The 18,824-nt window shown below is 49.6% G+C and overlaps 1 protein-coding gene across 1 annotated transcript in view; it reads right to left on the reverse strand.

Moving 5' to 3' along the window:
• The window catches only part of DGLUCY (D-glutamate cyclase), a 41,822-nt gene extending 23,974 nt beyond the window's left edge, over positions 1 to 17,848 (reverse strand). The window contains 13 exon segments of the mRNA XM_027570382.1: positions 4,046 to 4,249; positions 7,740 to 7,774; positions 7,776 to 7,878; positions 9,220 to 9,377; positions 9,752 to 9,771; positions 9,774 to 9,845; positions 9,848 to 9,879; positions 11,794 to 11,890; positions 12,326 to 12,402; positions 12,405 to 12,523; positions 14,286 to 14,439; positions 17,744 to 17,764; positions 17,767 to 17,848. Of these exon segments, the coding sequence (XP_027426183.1) occupies positions 4,046 to 4,249; positions 7,740 to 7,774; positions 7,776 to 7,878; positions 9,220 to 9,377; positions 9,752 to 9,771; positions 9,774 to 9,845; positions 9,848 to 9,879; positions 11,794 to 11,890; positions 12,326 to 12,402; positions 12,405 to 12,523; positions 14,286 to 14,439; positions 17,744 to 17,764; positions 17,767 to 17,848 (1,174 nt within the window).
• Positions 17,849 to 18,824: the final 976 nt, after the last annotated feature.

An 18,824-nucleotide genomic window follows, 5' to 3' on the forward strand; every position in this document is an offset into this window, starting at 1 on the left:
GCCACCCAGGTGCCCCATTATTTTTTTTTTTAAAGTCATAAGATTAAAAAAAAAAAGTCGTAAGATAACGTCATGTGTTTCAAGTAGAAACTTATGTAAACAGCAGTTTGGTTTTTTATTTACTCTTGTTTCTGAAGCGGATTTGAGGGGATGTGGCAGAGACTGCGGGTTGTTCCCCGGAATGCCTTCTCCGCCCCCGCTCCCAGGCATGAAGGGGAGCCAGTCCGTGGCTGACCAGCAGCTCTTCCGGTTAGGGGTTCCAGTCTTCCACGAGCCTAGGTCCTCTCTGCCACATCCGGAGAGCAGCCAAAGGGACGAGGAGTGGAAGTCATTTGCGCCCCCTCTGGGCCTGCCACCCCCCCACCCCTGCCTTCCTCCGTTCCCAGCTGTTGACAACCAGCACCTCCTGGGGGTCACAGGGTGTCATGGCAGAGGTTCTGGCCGGAGCAGGTCCCCCTTTCCCGCTGAACACCCACACTCACCAGGGAAGGCCTGCTCTGGATGGTTGCGTGAGAGGCACACACTCATACTGTATTTGAGGAAAGCATCTTGGGGTTAATTTGTTCTAGCGGTCTAGCAGACTCTGACTGACACAGGAATGTTGAAGGAGAGGCAACGGTACTGCCCTAGTGGGGGAGTCACCAGAAGAAGGCCCTCAGACAAGCACTTGGGTGCAGGTATTTCTACGGAAAGTGAGCCCAGGAACACTAAGTCAGAAGATGGAGGAAGTGTGAAAAAAGGGAGAAAAGCTCCTGAAGAATGAATGTGTGAGTGAGCAAATTAACTACAAAGGGAACTGGGCCACAGTCCTGCTTGAACTGCTCTAGGAAACTGTGGGGTCCACACCTCAGGGCTATCCTGCCAGAGGACAGGGGGACCGGGCATTGATGCACCTGCTCCCGTCCCCTGTTGGGTGCAGGGGAGACAGGCAGGGCACCAGCGTAATCGGCCCTAATGCCCTCCAGTGGCTGCCAACCTGGTCCCAGCTGGACAGCACAGCCCCCTAGGGCTGCTGGTTGTGCCCCTGTCCCTACTCAGGTCACCCCCAAGCATATCTGGGCCTGGTGAAGGCAGGATGTGACTCAGAACTTCTCCCCCAGCTGTGGCTAAAATGAGAGGTAGACCGAGGGATGTGGCCTGAAGGTGTCAGATTGCCCTTGAGGTGCATGGAGAACATGGAGGGACACAGGGTTGGGGTTCCTGTTGTGGAGGGACAGTTCCAGACTTGGAATTCAGAAACTTACGTTCAAGCCCAAAGTAGCTGTCAGAACTTGGCCTCGTCCCTGGATTGCTCTGGGCCTCCGTTTTCCTACGTGGAGCATGGGGAGGGGGTCCAGGCAGAGGGAGGCTGCAGGAAAGGGCCCTGCACATGCCTGCAGTGGGGTTGGAGACTGGAACATTTGTCTGGAGGGTGATTTGTGCTCAGCTTTGTACGTGCCACTTGTACCAGGTATGAACGTCCAGGAATTTATCCTGATAAAGGGATCGTGGGGATGTACACACACATAGTCAGAGGGTGGTGATTGCAGTCTTGTATATGGTGTCAAATGATGGATGTTAATAAAAATGGTGGACCGTCCATAAAATGGAATTCTATGCGAACATTAAAAAGGATGTCGTAGAAGACTAATGACATGGAAGGATGTTCACAATCTACTAGGAAGGGAAATATATATATATATACACATAAAGAATATATATTCTTTTTTCAGTCTTACAGGCTTAAGACTGAAGAAAAGGACTTTAAGGGCAAATATTGAACTGTTTGTGAATAACGGTTAATTGTGATGGGATTCTGGTTATTTTCACTGCCTTTTTACGTTCGTATATTTTCTGATGTTTCTACACCAAACGCGGATTGCTGTTGGTGAAAGGGGAGAAGAATAACATTTTTAAAGAAAAAAACTGGAAAGTAACCTATTTCATAGGATGTGATAAACATCAAAAGAGAGAGGAGGGCAGAGAGAACTTTTTCAAATTTAGAGCAGTCGATGAGCTCATCATTTATGATGGTTTTAACATGAGAGCAAACATCGTCACTATAAACTTTGCGTTCCTTCTTATTCTCCAGGCACCTCAAATGCAAGCCTATGTCCTCTCAAAAATGACTGAGTGGCTCTATTATTAAGCCCAGTGAGCAATGCTCAGTATACTGCCATTAATCTTATATCTGCTTATTTAATATAGTAGGAATCAAAAGCATCTGTTGTTCTTGAGGATTAACGGTGCTCCTTCATAGACAGTATTGGCACATCGGACAGTCATAAATCTGCCTTTCCCCTGTGCCTCATGCTTCAAACCTAGACACAGTCTGCACAATCACCAAAGGGGGGTTTTGTGGATGACCTCCCGGGTCATTTTTATTAAGCTGGGGTGCGCCGAGTCTGCCGTAAATTTACTTACCACTTACTTTGTTATCTGAGCTAATGGCAGAGTTAATATTTCATCTTCCCTCACAACCCCTGTGCTGAATGGAAGGGCTGTTAGCCTGGGTAAGAATGTTTGTGAGGGAGAAAGTATTGCAGAAATTAAAAAGAAATATCCACCCAGGAGATCAGCCTATGTAAGAGGCTCTATGTACACACAGCCACGAGCTTCCATCTCTATATATGCATGTGTCTGTCCTAGAAGGGGCATCGGGGGTAGGCATTGATCCCAAATTTACTATGGGTTTATGTGCAAAAGAAACCAGACCCTCCGCCGAAAGAATGAATGAATGAACACCCCAACAGACAAAATATCAAAAAGCTAGGCCTTGTAGTTTTGAAGGAAGTTTTGCTATGCTCACCTTTGGTCCCAAGCCCAGGGGAGAGAGCAGACATTTTGAAGGCCATTCTGCACTGTTTGATTCTTGGCCACGGTATTAGTTCACACAAAATGGCACCCAGCTTGGTGGCTCTATGACTCCGCCCAGGCGCTGTTCTCTATCCCAGTGTCACTGTAATCAGCTCTTTCTGGGTGCTGCGACTTCGGCCAGGAGGCTCGACCTCTCCAGGCTGACCTCACCCCTCTGCTTTCCACAGGGACCCCAGCACCATCTATTCAGATATCTGGCAAACAGGGGTCTGATGGGCCAACAGGGAGACCATGTACACCTCCTCCAGACCTTCAAAGTACAAAGAGCACCCAGGTCAAGAATCACAGCCCATGAGAAGGTATGAGCCAGCAGAGGCCGGAGCACTCTTTTAACTGGCCCGGTGGGACTGTGATATACCATGTAAACTCAGATTCCAATTTATCCAACCCTTATTGATCGTGGGCCTTGGAGTCAGTGGGTGCGGATTCAACGTCTGCCCCCACCATGTACCAGCTATGTGGACTCGGGCAAGTTTCTTAACCCTCTATGCCTCAGTCTCCTCATCTGTTAAAGGCAGTTAGTAGTAGCTGCCTCATAGGGTCAGTGGAAGAATCTAAGATGAAATGTGCTAAAGCTTTGAGCGCACGCCTGGCCCAAGGTAAAATTCAGTAGATGATAGTTGTCATTCTTATTACCTATCACACCCCACAAAAATGAGGTCTAGTTGTTATTTCTCCTGTTATACTGATTAGAAACTGAGGCAGAGAGCCCCAGGGAAGGCTGAACCTTCATTCTCTCTGGCACCTTTGCGGGCAAATGGATTGAATTTCTGTGCACATCTGCGCCCTCTGATGGCCACCTTGGATTAGACATGCGGCTCTTCAATGACCGTGCAGGGGGATGTTGAAGCGTCACTCTAACATTGTTTTTGAGGTTTATGCTTCAGAATGACCTTATAGGTGAAAACTTGACCCTCATTGGATGAAGTCTCAATTTCCATAATTTAGTGAAAAATGTTATAGTCTAGTAGCCTGACATTAAGGCTATGCCTACTTTCTGGATAAAATAGCAATCTCTTCTCTTTGGTAGTGTTAGCTAAATAAAGAGGAATACATTCTTCTCTCTCTCTCTCTTTTTTTTAAACCCATACTGTAGATGCATGTAGTTTGCATGCTGCCTTTTTCACTGACCATTACACCAGTGATGAATTGCTCCAGGTCATTAAGGTGAGAACGCTTTGTTTCTTACCTGGGTCTACGGCAATTATAGTCTCCAGCTCTCTAATCCTCTGAACAGCTGAAGCCAATGCCATGCTGTAGTGTAAAGGATCTTGGGAAATGCAATGGACCTCTGGAATTCCCTCAGGGGTAAGACAACGGGCTGGAGCCTCTGTATCCTTCAGGTTGGTCATGACTGTGCAACCCGGTACACCGGTGAAAGCCAGTGGGGTCTCTAAAACACACAACGGGAGGGACTGAGAGCACTCACTTCATTCTCATCTAGCCCACGATTGATGGGCACGATGGTACCGGGCCTCGGCTCTGCCAGCAGCGCTCCTTACATGGCTTGCTGCACCACATCAGAAAAAAACTAGCTGATGGCTAAATCAAGCCCCACTTAAACAGGTGCCTCCAATGTTTAGGAAAGTAAAGATGAGATGCGTGTGGGAACAGAAGGGACGGGCAGCCCAGCCACAGATAGGAATTGCCATCAACTGAATCCCATGGGTATCAGAAAGTACTTACTGAACTCTTACAGATGCATGAAGCCACCTTCCTCCACTTGGCTAATAAATACCTCTCTCTGAACATAGTGTCTATTTTTCCCACGGCACTTTTATTTTGCTTTGGTGTCTAATGTCGCTCTTTAAAAAAACTCTCCCGTACCAAATTCCGGGCAATGTGAAACACTCTAGCATCGTTATTAAGAACATGGCTTTCCTGTGCCAAACAGAGTTTGAGATGAGACTTTGTCCTCTCTAAACCTGTTTCCTCAACTATAAAATGATAATGCTTCAGATGGTTGTTGTCAGAGCTAAACTGGAAAATGCACATAAAAGTGTTTTCGCAAAGTGGTTCAGAGTGAGCCCTGGGTAAGTGATGGTTTGCATTACTGAATCAGGTACTCTATCTCACTCGCTTGATGTCCTTGTGCCTGGCCCATTAGGGGCTTCATACTTTACTTAATTTACATCGTCTGCTTTCTTCAGTGTCATTATTATCCTTGGGTACTTTAATCCTACTCAGCTGTATGTTCCCAAAGAAGAGGACCGTTGCTCATTGATCTCAGAATCCCACATAGTACCTTACACGTAAAAGGGGCTCCGTGTGAATTGGTGTGAATTGAGTCCATAACAACGTCTTGGATGTCACAGAAAACAGTTACATTTTTTTTTCCAAATTCAACAGAAAGCCAAAGTTAACACTTCAAAAGGAAAACCTACTGATAATTTCATGAAGCATTTTTTTAAAGATTGTATTTATTTATTTGAGAGAGACAGAGATAGCGAGAAAGAACATGAGTGCGGAGGAGAGGGAGAAGCAGACTCCCCGCTGAGCAAGGAGCCTGACGAAGGACTCGATCCCAGGACCCTGGGATCACGACCCGATTTTGAGGAATGCAATCACTGTTTTTCTGTGTTTTGGACAGCATCTACAACGGGTCAGTTTAATGCCAGGTCTACACCAGACTAGTCAGCTCAGAGTGTGACACAGACTTCTGCCCCATCAGCAGTGAGGTGTGTAGCAACTAGTCTATCTTTAATTGAAGTTTATTTATTTATTATTTATCTTTAAAAAGATTTTACTTACTTGTTTGAGAGAGAGAAAGACAGAATGAGCAGGGGGAGGGGCAGAGGGAGAAGCAGAAGCAGACTCCCGGCTGAGCACGGAGCCCGATCGCAGGACCCTGAGATCATGACCCGAGCCAAAGGCAGACGCTTAACCAACTGAGCCACCCTGGTGCCCTGCTAGTAGAAGTTTAAATATTGAAGTTTGAGCATGATTTTTTAGAAGATTTATTTATTTATTTTTAGAGAGAGAGAGAGAGAGAGAGAGCGCTAGCGGGGGAAGGAGCAGAGGGAGAAGGAGAGAGAGAAGCAGACTCCCCGCTGAGCATAGAGCCTGACATGGGGCTCGATCTCACGACCCTGAGATCACGACCTGAGCCGAAATCAAGAGTCAGATGCCCAACCAACTGAGCCACCCAGGAGCCACCGCATGATTTTTGTAAAATTAGAAATATTCAAGGTCGTCCTTAAGCCAATGATGTCATTTGGCCTCATTTACAAATCAGGTGTGCTATTTCAAGCCAGAGCTAATGCGCTGGGATGCTCGTGGCAGTGAGCTCTCCTCTGCAGCGCATCCCCTGTGGCTGGTGGCAGGAGAGGGGCGACGCCATCGTGCTGGACAATATTTACCACATGTGTGTGGATGTGTGAACACACATGAGCACACACACTCAGAGATGACCACAAAGTCCCTGAGAACTGCATCTTATCTCATGCAGCATTTTATTCCCCAAATCTGGGTCCATGCCTGGCACATAGTAGTGCCCAATACATTTAATATTAAATAAACAAAGGAATGGGGTGCCTGGGTGGTTCAGTGGGTTAAGCGTCTGCTTTCAGCTCAGGTCACGATCCCAGGGTCCTGGGATCCAGTCCCGCATCGGGCTCCCTGCTCAGCGGAGAGCCTGCTTCTCCCTCTCCCTTTGCCTGCCGCTCCCCCTGCTTGTGTTCTCTCTCTGAGTCAAATAAATAAATAAATAGATAAATAAAATCTTAAAAAAATAAATGAATAAAATTCCATGAATCTTGGCATTTATGCCTCATCGCTATATTAGAAATAATCTTCCCCTATCGTGAGGCCATTCTGATAGCTAAATTTATATGAATGCTTTCAAAAAAAATTTAAGGTAACATTAAATTGTGATTTGTAGTGCCAGTGTGGCTGACCTGGCTAGAATTTTCTGGTGTCTACGAAATGGGCTGCCATAGTTAAGGTTTCTAGCACATCCCTACCTTACTGTGAGCTGGTTAGGGCGCCCTCGTGTGTCTCTTCATTGTAATATCACCCTGTGTCTTTGAAAAAAATAAACCGACCGTATTGCTTTAAAATGCAGAGGTCCCCCCCTTATCAAGATATGTTCCAAGACCCCCCAGTGCACATGAAACCCTGCATAGCACTGAACCCCATATAGACTATGTTTTTTCAACCCTGCATAGCATTGAACCGTATATAGACTGTTTTTTCCTATCCGTACATCCCTATGATGAAGTTTAATTTATACATTAGGCACAGTAAGAGATTAACAGCAATAACTAATAATAAAATAGAGCAATTATAAAATATACTGATAAAAGGGTTGTGAATGTGGTCTCCCTTTCTAAAAATACCTCACTGTGTTGTCCTCACCCTTCTTCTTGTGACGATGTGAGATGAAAAATGCCCATGTGATGAGAGGAAGTGAGGGGAGAGGGCATGTGACGTAGCATGAGGCCATGATTCGTCAGAAGGAGGCTCATCTGCTTCTGGACTGCAGCTGACTGCGGGCAAGAGACCTCAGAAAGCAGAACTGCGGGGAAAGGGGGACCACTGTACCCTGAAAATACCACGTGAAATGGAGTGTTTAGTGGTGCTGTTTGCCTTCACTCTTGTTTTCAAAGCCCTACCAACCTTCAATATGTCTCAGAAAGTCAAGCTAAATATTGGTCTTTCTATTAGAATGGACTGAACTGGGAGCCTTCTGCAGATGGAAATATGTTTAATCAAAACGTACAAGCTGCTGGTGAGACCCAGCCCTGGGAGATCTGTATGTTTTATATTTTGTTCTGTGGCTCGGTTTTTTAAGTCACTGCCTGCAAGCCTATGCTTCCAAGAACTAGAGACCCACCCTTTTCCATCCTGGGTCATAGTCATAGCCCCCTTTAAGCCCAACGTACTGCAGCTGCTGACGGCTTCGAGTACTTCGAGCTGCTGGCCAGTCTCGATCATCTGAGAAGTCCACTGGGACGTCCCCTGGCTGACACACCACAGGGTCCCCATAGTCAGGTTTGGAAAGATCTTTGATTCCCAACCATTCTGCAAATGGAAAAAGAAAAGGAATTCCTGCGTGTCCCATCCTGGTAGGTCCCATCCAGGTTAAACACGTCGAGTAGTTTATGTTTCTTTCTCCCAGAAAAAAACTCTAGCCATAGGATTGCTGTCAATGGGACTGGAGAAAAGGACTTGGGACTTTAAAAACCCAGGTCACTGGCTAGCTTCCAGTCCATTCTGAGTAGTACCGTTTCAGAACACGGAACCTCAGACACCTGCTGTGATTGCTGGAGGAGCCCCAGGTGCACTCAGCCTAACACCCGGTGCAGATTGCTGACCCAAACCAGCATTTGTGAGCCAGCATTTATCTCGGTGCAGGCTGAGTCACATAACACAGACCTAAACTCTGTTGCTTGACCGCCAACAGCGTCCCTATCCCTGGCCCAGCATCAGAAGGCTCATGAGGACAGCAAAGATGGATGTGTTGGGCCCACCCCAGCTCCACTAAAGAGAAGACAATTCAATGATTCAGCAAAGCACTTTGCTTTGGGTGGTCCTGAGATCTTTCTGTGAGGGAGGGGGCCAGTGCTGATTGCATCATTACAGAACGCAGGCTTTGTCTGATTCTGCTTGTTGCACGGCTGAGCGAGTTCAGGTACGCCGAGCTTCAACTCTCACCTGAGACCCAATCCCAAGCTTTCATCGGGCTCTCTGAGAACCACAAAGAGGCCTAGACAGCTGCCAAGCTTGGATCTGCTCACTCACTCTCAGACTGAGTTAATACGCCCGGGATCGGTTCAAGTTAACATTTGGAACAAAGCCCTCCCCTGCCCAAATAGGGCTACTGCACAACAGCCCAGATTAGAGGTGGCTCTGAGCTCAAGTTCCAGGACAAATAGCTCTGCTGCTGCCCTCTACCACCTGCTCCTTCCACCCCAGGTTCACCTGAAGGTCACAGGAGACAATGGGTCAGGCTGGCTATTCTGCCAAGGGCGGCACTTTTAAACCTGAGGGGCCTCTGTAAACCCAGCCCGAACGTTGCTGCGGGAGTCTGAGCCTTGTCCAGGACCCCCGGGGAACCGTGGGGAAGATGGGGACAAGCCGGGGGAGTTCAGGAACACTGAAGCTCAAGAGTGGCTGTCAGAATCACGAATGAGGGGCGCCTGGGTGGCTCAGTCGTTAAGCGTCTGCCTTTGGCTCGGGTCATGATCCCGGGGTCCTGGGATCGAACCCCACATTGGGTCCCCTGCTCTGCGGGAAGCCTGCTTCTCCCTCTCCCACTCCCCCTGCTTGTGTTCCCTCTCTCGCTGTGTCTCTCTCTCTCTCTGTCAAATACATTTAAAAAACTTAAAAAAAAAAGAATCATGAATGAGAGTGGACGTTCACCTGGGTCACCGATATGAATGGGTTGTCTCTTATTTCCCAAGGAGCAACTGGCCTGCACCAGCCTTTCCAGCTTGTCCTCGGGGATGGGCCTCATTGTGACCACCAGGGGGCAGCAAAAGCCAGCCATGGCGACACAAGGCACTGTTGTCCGAAAAGATGTTGAAAAACACAGTTGACCCAGATGGGAACCCTGAGCACCAAGAGTTCAGGGCAGCTGAATGAAGGAGGGGGTCCAAGTATCATAAAAATACAGCTTCTACTTTTATGTGACATAGAAATGAGAAAGTCTGCTGGTAATGATTGGTTTAAAACAGAGAACCTTCACTTTGTACGTGCTTCTGGTAGTCTGGTGCAGCTACAGACCCCCACTCCAAGTAAAGTTTCTAATTGCGTAAGAGGAAATGCATAGGTTTACAAAGGAAACCAATTATATTGCAAGTGCGGTTATCAGATTATGAAAAAATGTGATACAGTGATATGTAGGCTCCATTAACAGCTTAAGGAACAAGATGACAGATGGACCATTATCAATATGAAGTAGTGATCAACATATAGGATATTTCTGAGATATCAGGAAGAACTGCCATGGGACAGGAAAATATCCGGGAGTCCTTTGGGCAGCCGCAAAGTCACAGGGTCTGCTCATACAACAGCAGTTTGCTGTCGGCGTTTGGAATGGAAGGAAATGCTCAGTTTCAGTTTGAGGCCATGACAATCAAAAGGTAATTTTTTTTTCATCCAATTCCACGGGCCTCTGAATTTTCTCCGCGGACTTCAAGGGGCCCGTGGACCACAGGTGAAGACCTCGGGGAGAGTCAGACGCAGAGCTACCCAAGGGCAAAGGATCTCGCAGGAGGCACTGGGGTCTGCTCAGCCCCCTGAGCCCACACAGGGGGTGTGGGTCTGTGTCCAGACCCCATCGAGCCCTGCCTTGCTCCTCCTGCCTTGGGATGGCCTGCGTGAATTTCTCTGGTGGTGGTGTTTTCTCCCCTAAATGGTTTCTGGTCGCCACAGTGGGGCTTACATGGCCAGGATGGTGATCGGCACGGACAGTCTTGGCTACTGCCGAAGGGCTTGCTGTTGGCACTGAGGGGGAAAATACACCACCCCCAAATACACAAGTTCGGCATACTGGTTATTTTGAATTAAAGTTCCTTGGGAAACCTCCAGGGCAAGAAAAACATTCTGACATCCCTTCCCCTCCCCCGACCGTGAAAAGCAGGAAATAAATCTCCCGCGTGGAGGTACCCTCCCTGTACCAGGAGGGTAGAAGCCACCCTTATCACCAGCGATGGGAAATCCAAGGCCCAGAGGGCTCTCTCAACAAACCTTGCGACTTCCTCACTAATCTACCACCCCAAGCCCGAGCTTCTCTGTCTTGTCAGTCCTTCACAAATTCATTGTTTGTCTGAGAGGCACAAAAGCCGCCTGCTTTGGTCACTTCTTGGAGCCTCACACCTTTGGGTCTCCTGTAGGTACGACGCTAAATTTGTTTTTCTCCTGTTAATCCTTCTCACGTCAATTTAAGTAGGAGACCCGCCGAAGGACGTCGAAGGGAAGAAGGGACAGGTTTCCCTCCCCTGCAGCACGCTGGTGGTGTCTGCCTGGTTGGCGTGTGAATCACAGCACTTGGGAAGGGACACAGGTCGGGGACTTTCACAGGGGACAGGCAGGGCTCCCCTCAGGGCCAACACTGAATACAGGAGGGCTGGCTGGTCTTTTTGGATAGAGCCCCGGGCCAGACGGGACCACGCTGAACCAAAGCCGTTGGTTAGGTGCGGTGTCACGGGGAAAGGATGGCTCTGCGGAGCGCCCACTAGGGGCAGTGACAAGCACTCGGTGCCAAGCATCCTTTCCTCATCACACCCCCACCGGTGACACTTTACAGACAGGAGCCGGGGGTCCTGGGTTCCAGGCTGGCTTTGGGATGTGGCCAAGTCCTCTTCCCTCTCCAGGCTTTAAGTTCCTCGTCTAAATGAAGGGTTGCACGTGATGTACCTGCTGCAAATGGCCATGTGTTTGGGGGGGCCAGACCCTGCCTGGGACCCCCATCCCACCCCAGTAGCTATACTTCTGCCCCCGCCCTCCCCTGCCCTGCGAAAACCGCCCAGGCACATACTTCACACATGAAAATTGCTTCTCGGGGCGCCTGGCTGGCTCAGTTGGTTAAGCATCCAACTCTTGGTTTCAGCTTAGGTCATGATCCTGCGGTCATGGGATCGAGCCCCGCATCAGGCTCTGCACTCAGCATGGAATCGGCTTCTGATTCTCTTTCCCTCTCCTTCACCCTCACTTACTCTCTCTCTCTCAAATAAATAAATAAAATCTTAAAAAAAAGAAAAGAAAAGAAAATTGCTTCTCATCAGAAGCAGCTCAGGCCTCCCTGGCAGGAGCCCACACCGGGCAAATTTTAATAAGCGCCCGGGAGCCCAGGACCACATCTGCAGTCTGAGGCCTCCACAGACAGACCCGCAGCCGACCGACCACCCCTCCAGCATGGTGGCCCCTCGGGCTTCACACAGCCATCCTGGGAGGGGTCAGCGGCCTGAGGGAATCTGGTTCTCTCCCCTTGACCAGGAGTGGCTGACGTGGAACCGCAGCGACACAGCAGGGGGGCGACCCCCAACAGGGCGAGGGTCTCGGAGAGGCGACCACCAGGCGCCACCGTGGGCTGAGAACACGACCCAGCTCTCCTGACAGAAACCCAACGGGCTGGCCGAGGCTCCTCCACAACTCCCCGGGGCCTTTCACCGGCCAGGCACGCTCTCCCCGAAGCCAGCATGCTGGAGCCAAGGAGGATTTTCAAAAAGCCCACTGAGATGCTCTGAGTTAAAGGAGCCAGACCAAACTCCAAACTGGTTTGGTTTACACAGCAGCAACGATCGGTCTGTAAGGACTTGACTCCCACGTTCAAGGCCACCCAGGGCTCATCCCATTTTCCAGCTGAGGGGACAAGCTCAGGGAGGCTGCCCTACCTGGGCTGCACACCTAGCAGTGGCTGAGCTGGGGCCACGTCAGTCTCCTTTCTCCCATGTCAGTGTTCTCCGAACCACGAGAAAACACAGGGTGCCCCACCTGTTCAAGTCATTGTCAATTGTGTCCTTACTTTGTAGGCCCCCACGAGACCGTGGCGGGCCGAATCTCCTCTGGGGAGCCCCACCTTCTCCAGAGCTGCTTCCGGGAGAAGCCGCAGTCCACGAAGAAGGCCACCATGTCCTCCAGGGGCTCCGTGTAGTCCTCCAGCAAGGTCAGGCTGCCCGCGCAGGCACTGAACTCGTACTTCTGGAACTGGGGGCAGCCCGTCCTGAGGACACAGGGGAAAGCTCACAGGCCCCAGGCCCAAGATGGCCCCTGACCATGCACTGTTTGAAAGGGTAGGGGAGAGTGAAGCGGATGTCTGGAGCTGAAGTTTCAGGCACCTTGCTGGCATCCTTCAAATCATGCCAGATTGGAAACCAATAAATCAGCGTGCATATAATGTACTCCCTGCTCCCACCCCATTACACTTTCTATAACCTCAGCCCAACACCAGCCAAACCAGCAAGAAAAACAAAACAAAAACAAAAATAATGGCGCCCTCTCTGCCATTGAGGCAGGGCCGGCAGACCAAAGGGACAGAGGGCACACCTCTCAAGAAGTTTCCAGCGCTAGCAGTGGGTGAGGCCTTTCTCTTTCCTGAAAGGAACTTTTCCATAGAGTTGAAAGATTCTGGTTATAAGCCTATTCTTCATTCACTCCAAAATCATTTTGCTCAGCCATTCCTTCATGCCAGGCACAAGCCAGGTGATGGGCCAATACTGATAGAGGGATCACCGGCCCAGCCCTGAAGCAGCATGCAATCCTGCACTGGCGACACAAAATACTTGCAACACAGAGCAGTTAGTGTTAACAGTCCAGGTAGAGGAGTGACCCAGAGAAGAGAGAAATCCATTCTCTCCCACAAAGGGGACGGTGCTGGAGCTGGGTCCTGAGGGATGAACAGGAGTTCACCAGCCGCACAAGGAGGAAAGCACATCCTAGGCAGAGGGAACGGTATGTGAACAGCATGGAGGCATCAAACATGTGACCCACTGGGCGATGATCTGCTCTAGGAGTCCCCGAGAAGGCAGCATGGGGTGTTAGGAAAAAACATAAGGACCTGACCTTGGGTCTAGATGGGGTTTCTGAGGGACGCTCCCACCCTAGAGCCCACAAAAAGATAAAAGCAGAATGTTATTGAGAAGCTTTCTCTTTGGGGAGAGGACTGGGGATGGCTGGAGGGTCAGGAGTGGGGGAGGACCCTCAGCTAGGGCCAGGTCACTACAGGTTGTTTTTTTTTTTTTTTTTAAGATTTTATTTTATTTGTTTGAGAGAGATTGAGAGCACACACATGTGTGTGAGCAGGGAGAGGGGGAGAGGGAGAAAAACAGACTCCCTGCCGAACGCAGAGCCCAACATGGGACTCGATCTCACGACCCTGAGATCATCACCTGAGCTGAAATCAAGAGTCAGACGCGCAACCGACAGAGCTACCCAGGCGCCCCGCACAGGTCTTGCTGTCAGGCTGAGGTGCAAGGCACGGGAAGGTGCTGAAGATTGAAATAGGGAAAGTCGCTCTGGGGGTCGAGTGGGAGACAGAGAAGATGCAAGCCTGAGCTGGGGCGGTGGGAGCAATGTGGGATCCCTGCAATGCTTCTGTGGAAGCAGGCAGTGGGGCCATGACGCAATATGTTCTGTTCCTAAGTCTGGAGGACACACTGCACAGTGTCAATAGTGCTGTCTCTGGGCCTGGTTCATACGAGAGTTTTTATTTTCTTCCTCGTGCTGTGCGGACGGGTTTCTGGCCTGGGTGATGAAGTGGGTGGGTGACGGCACCAGCAACATTTCTGCAGCCGGGAAGGAACTTTCTGGGTGATCCCCAAGATTTTTCCCAGGGCAGGGGCATGGGACAGGAGCAGGGGTAGGGATGGGAATGGAGGGGAGGACAGCTCGTTCCTGAGTGAGTCATGAGCGAGGCTCTGTGCTGGGCACGGAGGGTCCCCGTGGCTGGACACAGAGGTCCCTGTTGACGCTCCCAAGCATTTTACGTGGGGTCCGGGACACCGTTTGGGGCAGGCGAGGGCCACGTGCCTGGCTCACGGAGGCCCAGCAGGGGCAGAGGGCCACTGTTGGCTTGGCAGAACTTTTCAAAGGCTGGAGCCAGGGACCGGTGCAGGACCATCACGCTACCCGGTCGCCGCCCTGGGTTTGGCTAGAGAAGAGACACATGCTTGGTCAGTTGCTTCTTGGTAGAACCTTTTCATTTAACTCTTTCTTGCAGCACAGCACAGAAAAATGCCCGTAAGCATACAGCTTGGTGAATTTTCAGGAATCGAACACACCCAGGTCACCAGCACTTAGGTCAAGAAACAGAACATTATGAACGTCCCAGAATCCCTTTGGGCCCCTTATGGTCATCACCCCAGCCCCCACGGTAGACACTACCTGGACTTCTACAGATTCCTTTTGCCTGTGCTTCATCTGATGGAATCATACACGTGAGCCTTTAGCGTCTGGTTTCTGTCACTCAGCCATACGTTTAGGAGATCCATCCATACTGCAGTGTTTGACAGCAGCTGGTTCATCCTGGTTGCTGTGTGATATACTCATTATCACAACATACTTACCCAGCCCTGTTGCAGATGGACATTAACAAAACAGTGTGTTTGGCATATTCTCCTTTTCATAAAATTGATGAGAGAAAGAGCTAGAAGGAAATACATCTACATGTTAATCCTGGTTCTCTCCGGCGACAAGACTGGGTGATTTTTTTATGTTCTCTTTTGTGCTTTTCTCAATATTCCCAAATTTATGTAATAAATAGGTAGCATTCTGTAACTGGAGAGAAAACAAACAAGAAAAGTTATGGTTTTTTCTTTTAAAAAAGGATTATTTCCTTTAAAAAGACCATCCCAAAGAAAAACATAATTATGCTGTTTTGGAGAAATAAGCTTGGTGACAATTCTAAATGCTCAATTTGCTGTATCAACATGTGGACATCTCTTTTCCACAATGATACTGTCAGCTAATACTTTCGGGGTGCTTATTACATGCCAGGCTGTCTGTGGGAAGTAATTTATAGATGTAATCACTTGTATTTTATACACGAGGAGAACAAGGCTCGAAGGGATGAAGTGACATTGTGCAGCTGGTGCAAGGCACAGCCAGGATTTAAGCGTGAGATGGGGGGACCCCTGAGTCTCTCTCAGGTCACCACGGGGCTGCAGGCACCGGGCCTCCCTAGGGTGGATCCACCACCCCCTCTGTCACCTTCCTCCTTGGGGATGGTAGAATGAAGCAGCTGCGACCATCCGCAGGGAAAGTTCTAGAACCACCTTCTGCTCTAACGGCCTGGAACTGACCTCAAACCCTCAGTGCCTGCCAACGCTACAGATTTTCAAAACGAGGGCAGACTGGACACTTCCAGCCCCTGAAAGCCCAAGGAAGCTAACTGCACATCTCGAGCAAGCCCAGCGTGTCTCCAGAAAATCTGGAGTGAGGTGGAAGGGAATTCAGCCAGCCTAGAAGCCTAGCTTTCCTTAGCTGCCCCTTTCTCACCTCCAAAGCCTGTTGGGAGAGCAAACTGGATTTTTAACACCACAAATCAGACAGGTTATTATGTACACAAAGCTTCTTTGTTTCCCTTTTAATTAAATGTACTTCAGAGGGCACCATGTTTTGGGTTTGTTCATCTCCACTGCTGATTGGAGAGAGTCCCCCGGTTGTCCCCCTTAGCAACAGGACACCAAGAGAGGGCTCTGTGGCGGGTGGCTTTTTGGAACGGGTGGTAGACACGTGAGGGGAGGGTCTGAAGTGATTGCTGCATACCCTGGGTCTCTTGAGCTCTATCTAAGGTTGTGATGGCTTTTTTTCTTTGTGAAGAGAAATGAAGCGAGTCTTCTAAGGCCTTTTACCTCAACGCAATGTTTTTCTTTTCTTTTTTTTTTAATTTAATGATGAGAGAGAGAGAGAGAAAGAGAGAAGCCCCTTTAACATTCCTAATCTGATGTAAACCCCTGGGGAAGGACTATGGAAGACATAGTCCCAAACTGGGGTGTCCAGCTGTTCTGAAGAATGAGCGTCTTTCCTTGTGGCGCTTTCCATGACAGCAGCCAACCTGGATTGACCGTCTTACCCACACGAGCTCAATTACTCCTCCCGACAGCTCCTTAGGGAGGATTATATTGTTATGTCCAGTTTCCAGGTGAGCCCACAGCTATGGCCAGTAAAGGGCCAAGCAGGGACTCGCACCCAGGCTCTCTGATGTGCTCGGCTCTCTTGGCTCCCCAAAGTTCTAGCGAGCAATGGGGTTCAGCAGGTGTTTGTTGGTATGTTGTGTGTACGACGGGTTGTGGGAGACCATTACCTTGGTGGCTTTCAATAAAGCACATTTGCCCGTGTTCACAGCGCTGACTGGCCCCTTCCCTGTTGACTCTGTCCTTGGCTGCATGCCTTGCTTTGACAATGGGACATTAAGAAGTATGACATAAGCAGGGGTTTGATATGTGCTAACTAATTACAGCTTGTCCTCCTGGAGCCCTGAGCTACCTTGTAAAGAAGTTTGGCTACCACTGCTGGGGAGGCTCCATGGCAAGAAAGAAGCATTAGGTCAGCCCTGGGCTGCTCCAGATCCTCCCAGTGGACACTCCAGACACATGAGGAAGGAGCCATCATAGATGGTCCAGCCCCAGCAGACAGGACACCACATGAAGCAGAAGAACCACCCCACTAAGCACAGCCTCATTGCAGAATATGGTTTAAGCTGCTAAGTTTGGGGGTGCTTTGTTATGAACAATGGATAATTCTACTGGCCCAGAAATAGCAACAGAGCCGGACGTGTCAATCAACAATGAGAACTGTCCTGCTCTAGCACTTTTTAAAAAAATTTTTTTATTGTTATGTTAATCACCATACATTACATCATTAGTTTTTGATGTCTGCTCTAGCACTTTAAACCACGCTACTGGCTCTCCCTCTGGTGATCCCCATTACCAGAAAAGTCTTCCTTGTCATGAAATTTTGCTGGGACTTGGGTCAGTAACAACCTGGATGTCTGTTTTCCCTCACAGGACCTTTCTGAGCCTTGCGTGTCACGCGTCACTCCGGGAAGAGACTGGGGAGATGGTGCAGAGGAGACCAAAACAGGGGTACTTGGTCTAAATCGAAGCCAGCTTAAAATGCAGTGTAGTCTGGGGGCACCTTTCCCCGGAGGGATAACCCACTGCATCATCTGAGGCCAGTGGTGCTTCTCCCCGTGGAGGTGGGGTGACCGAGCAGAACTGTTGGTGCTGAGCCGTCTGATAAGGTTTTCACGCCTGAGTCTTCTGGCCCAAGTGCGAGACCTCCTTCTGCGAAGTTAAGTAGCGACCAGAAGTAATATCCTCCTGCCCTTACTTCCTGTTTCCCAAGCCGAAGCTAGAAATCTCAGGAATTCCTGGGCCCGGCACAGCTGGTATATCTAGGGATATTTTTCTTTCTTTTTTTTTAAGCATCTGGCACCACTTACCCCCAGCCATGCCGGACACATTCTTATGTTTGGTTTCTTTTGTAGAATCAGGGTCCTAATGGCAGGGGGAAGGTAGGACTTCAGGTGGAGTGTGAAGGTTATCATGCCGTCCTTGAAGGGGCCAGAGTCTGGGTGAAGGAAAGAAGGGGGACAAAATGAGAAGCACAGCTTTCCCAAAGGTGGCAGATTTGGTGTCAAGTACTTACCACCTCCCCTCTGGCCCTTCCTGGTCCTGCCCCGAGTGGGCATTGTTTGGAGCAAATTCTCCCCCTACCCCTGCCCACATTCCCAGTCCCTTCATTGTCTCAGTTGCTTGCTTTCTTCTTCTTCTTTTTTTTTTTAAAGATTTTATTTATTCATTTTGAGAGAGGGGGGGGAGGGGCAGAGGGAGAGGGAGAGACTCTCAAGCAGGAGCCTTCCCCCGCCCCTCACCGGGCAAGCGCGCAGTCAATGCAGGGCTCCATCTCACGCCCCTGAGATCATGACCTGAGCCGAAACCTAGAGCCAGATGAACCACCCAGGCACCCCCTCATGTCTCAGTTTCTAATGAGAAATTCCCAAAACTTCAAGACCTTCGCTCAAGCCCCTCCCCTGGCCTGGAACGTCCTCCATCCCTCCTTCCTGAAGACCATCCCATTCCTCAAAACTGGTTGGAAGCTTCCCCATCTAGGCAGCAACCCCTAGGCCCACCCTGGCTGCTGCTGGGCCTCAGCGTCCCCAAAGTGTTCTTTGAGCCACTGACTTTGGCCTGATGTTTTCCTTGACTCTGAACGCCCCCTTTCTCTTTCCCAGGGAGACCCCCAAGTACCTGGAGAGCAGGGCCACCTCCTGGGCCTCGCCCAGGGCTTACACAGCTGAAGCACACAGCACACCAACAACACTTATGCTCCAATGAACAGACAACAGCATGCCACGTGTACTCACAAATGAAACAAGAGGCCAGACTTTCTGTCTACGTGTGACTCCTGTCATTTAGATTTGGGTGCCCAGAAGAAACGGATTTTATGTTTTCTGCTTTATAATCCCTGCCGCACCCCCCTACGACTCTAGGTACAGGGCCTCACAGAGATTTTTGGTGTAT

The sequence above is a fragment of the Zalophus californianus genome, chromosome 6 (genome assembly GCF_009762305.2).
Source record: "Zalophus californianus isolate mZalCal1 chromosome 6, mZalCal1.pri.v2, whole genome shotgun sequence".
NCBI lineage: Eukaryota > Metazoa > Chordata > Mammalia > Carnivora > Otariidae > Zalophus > Zalophus californianus.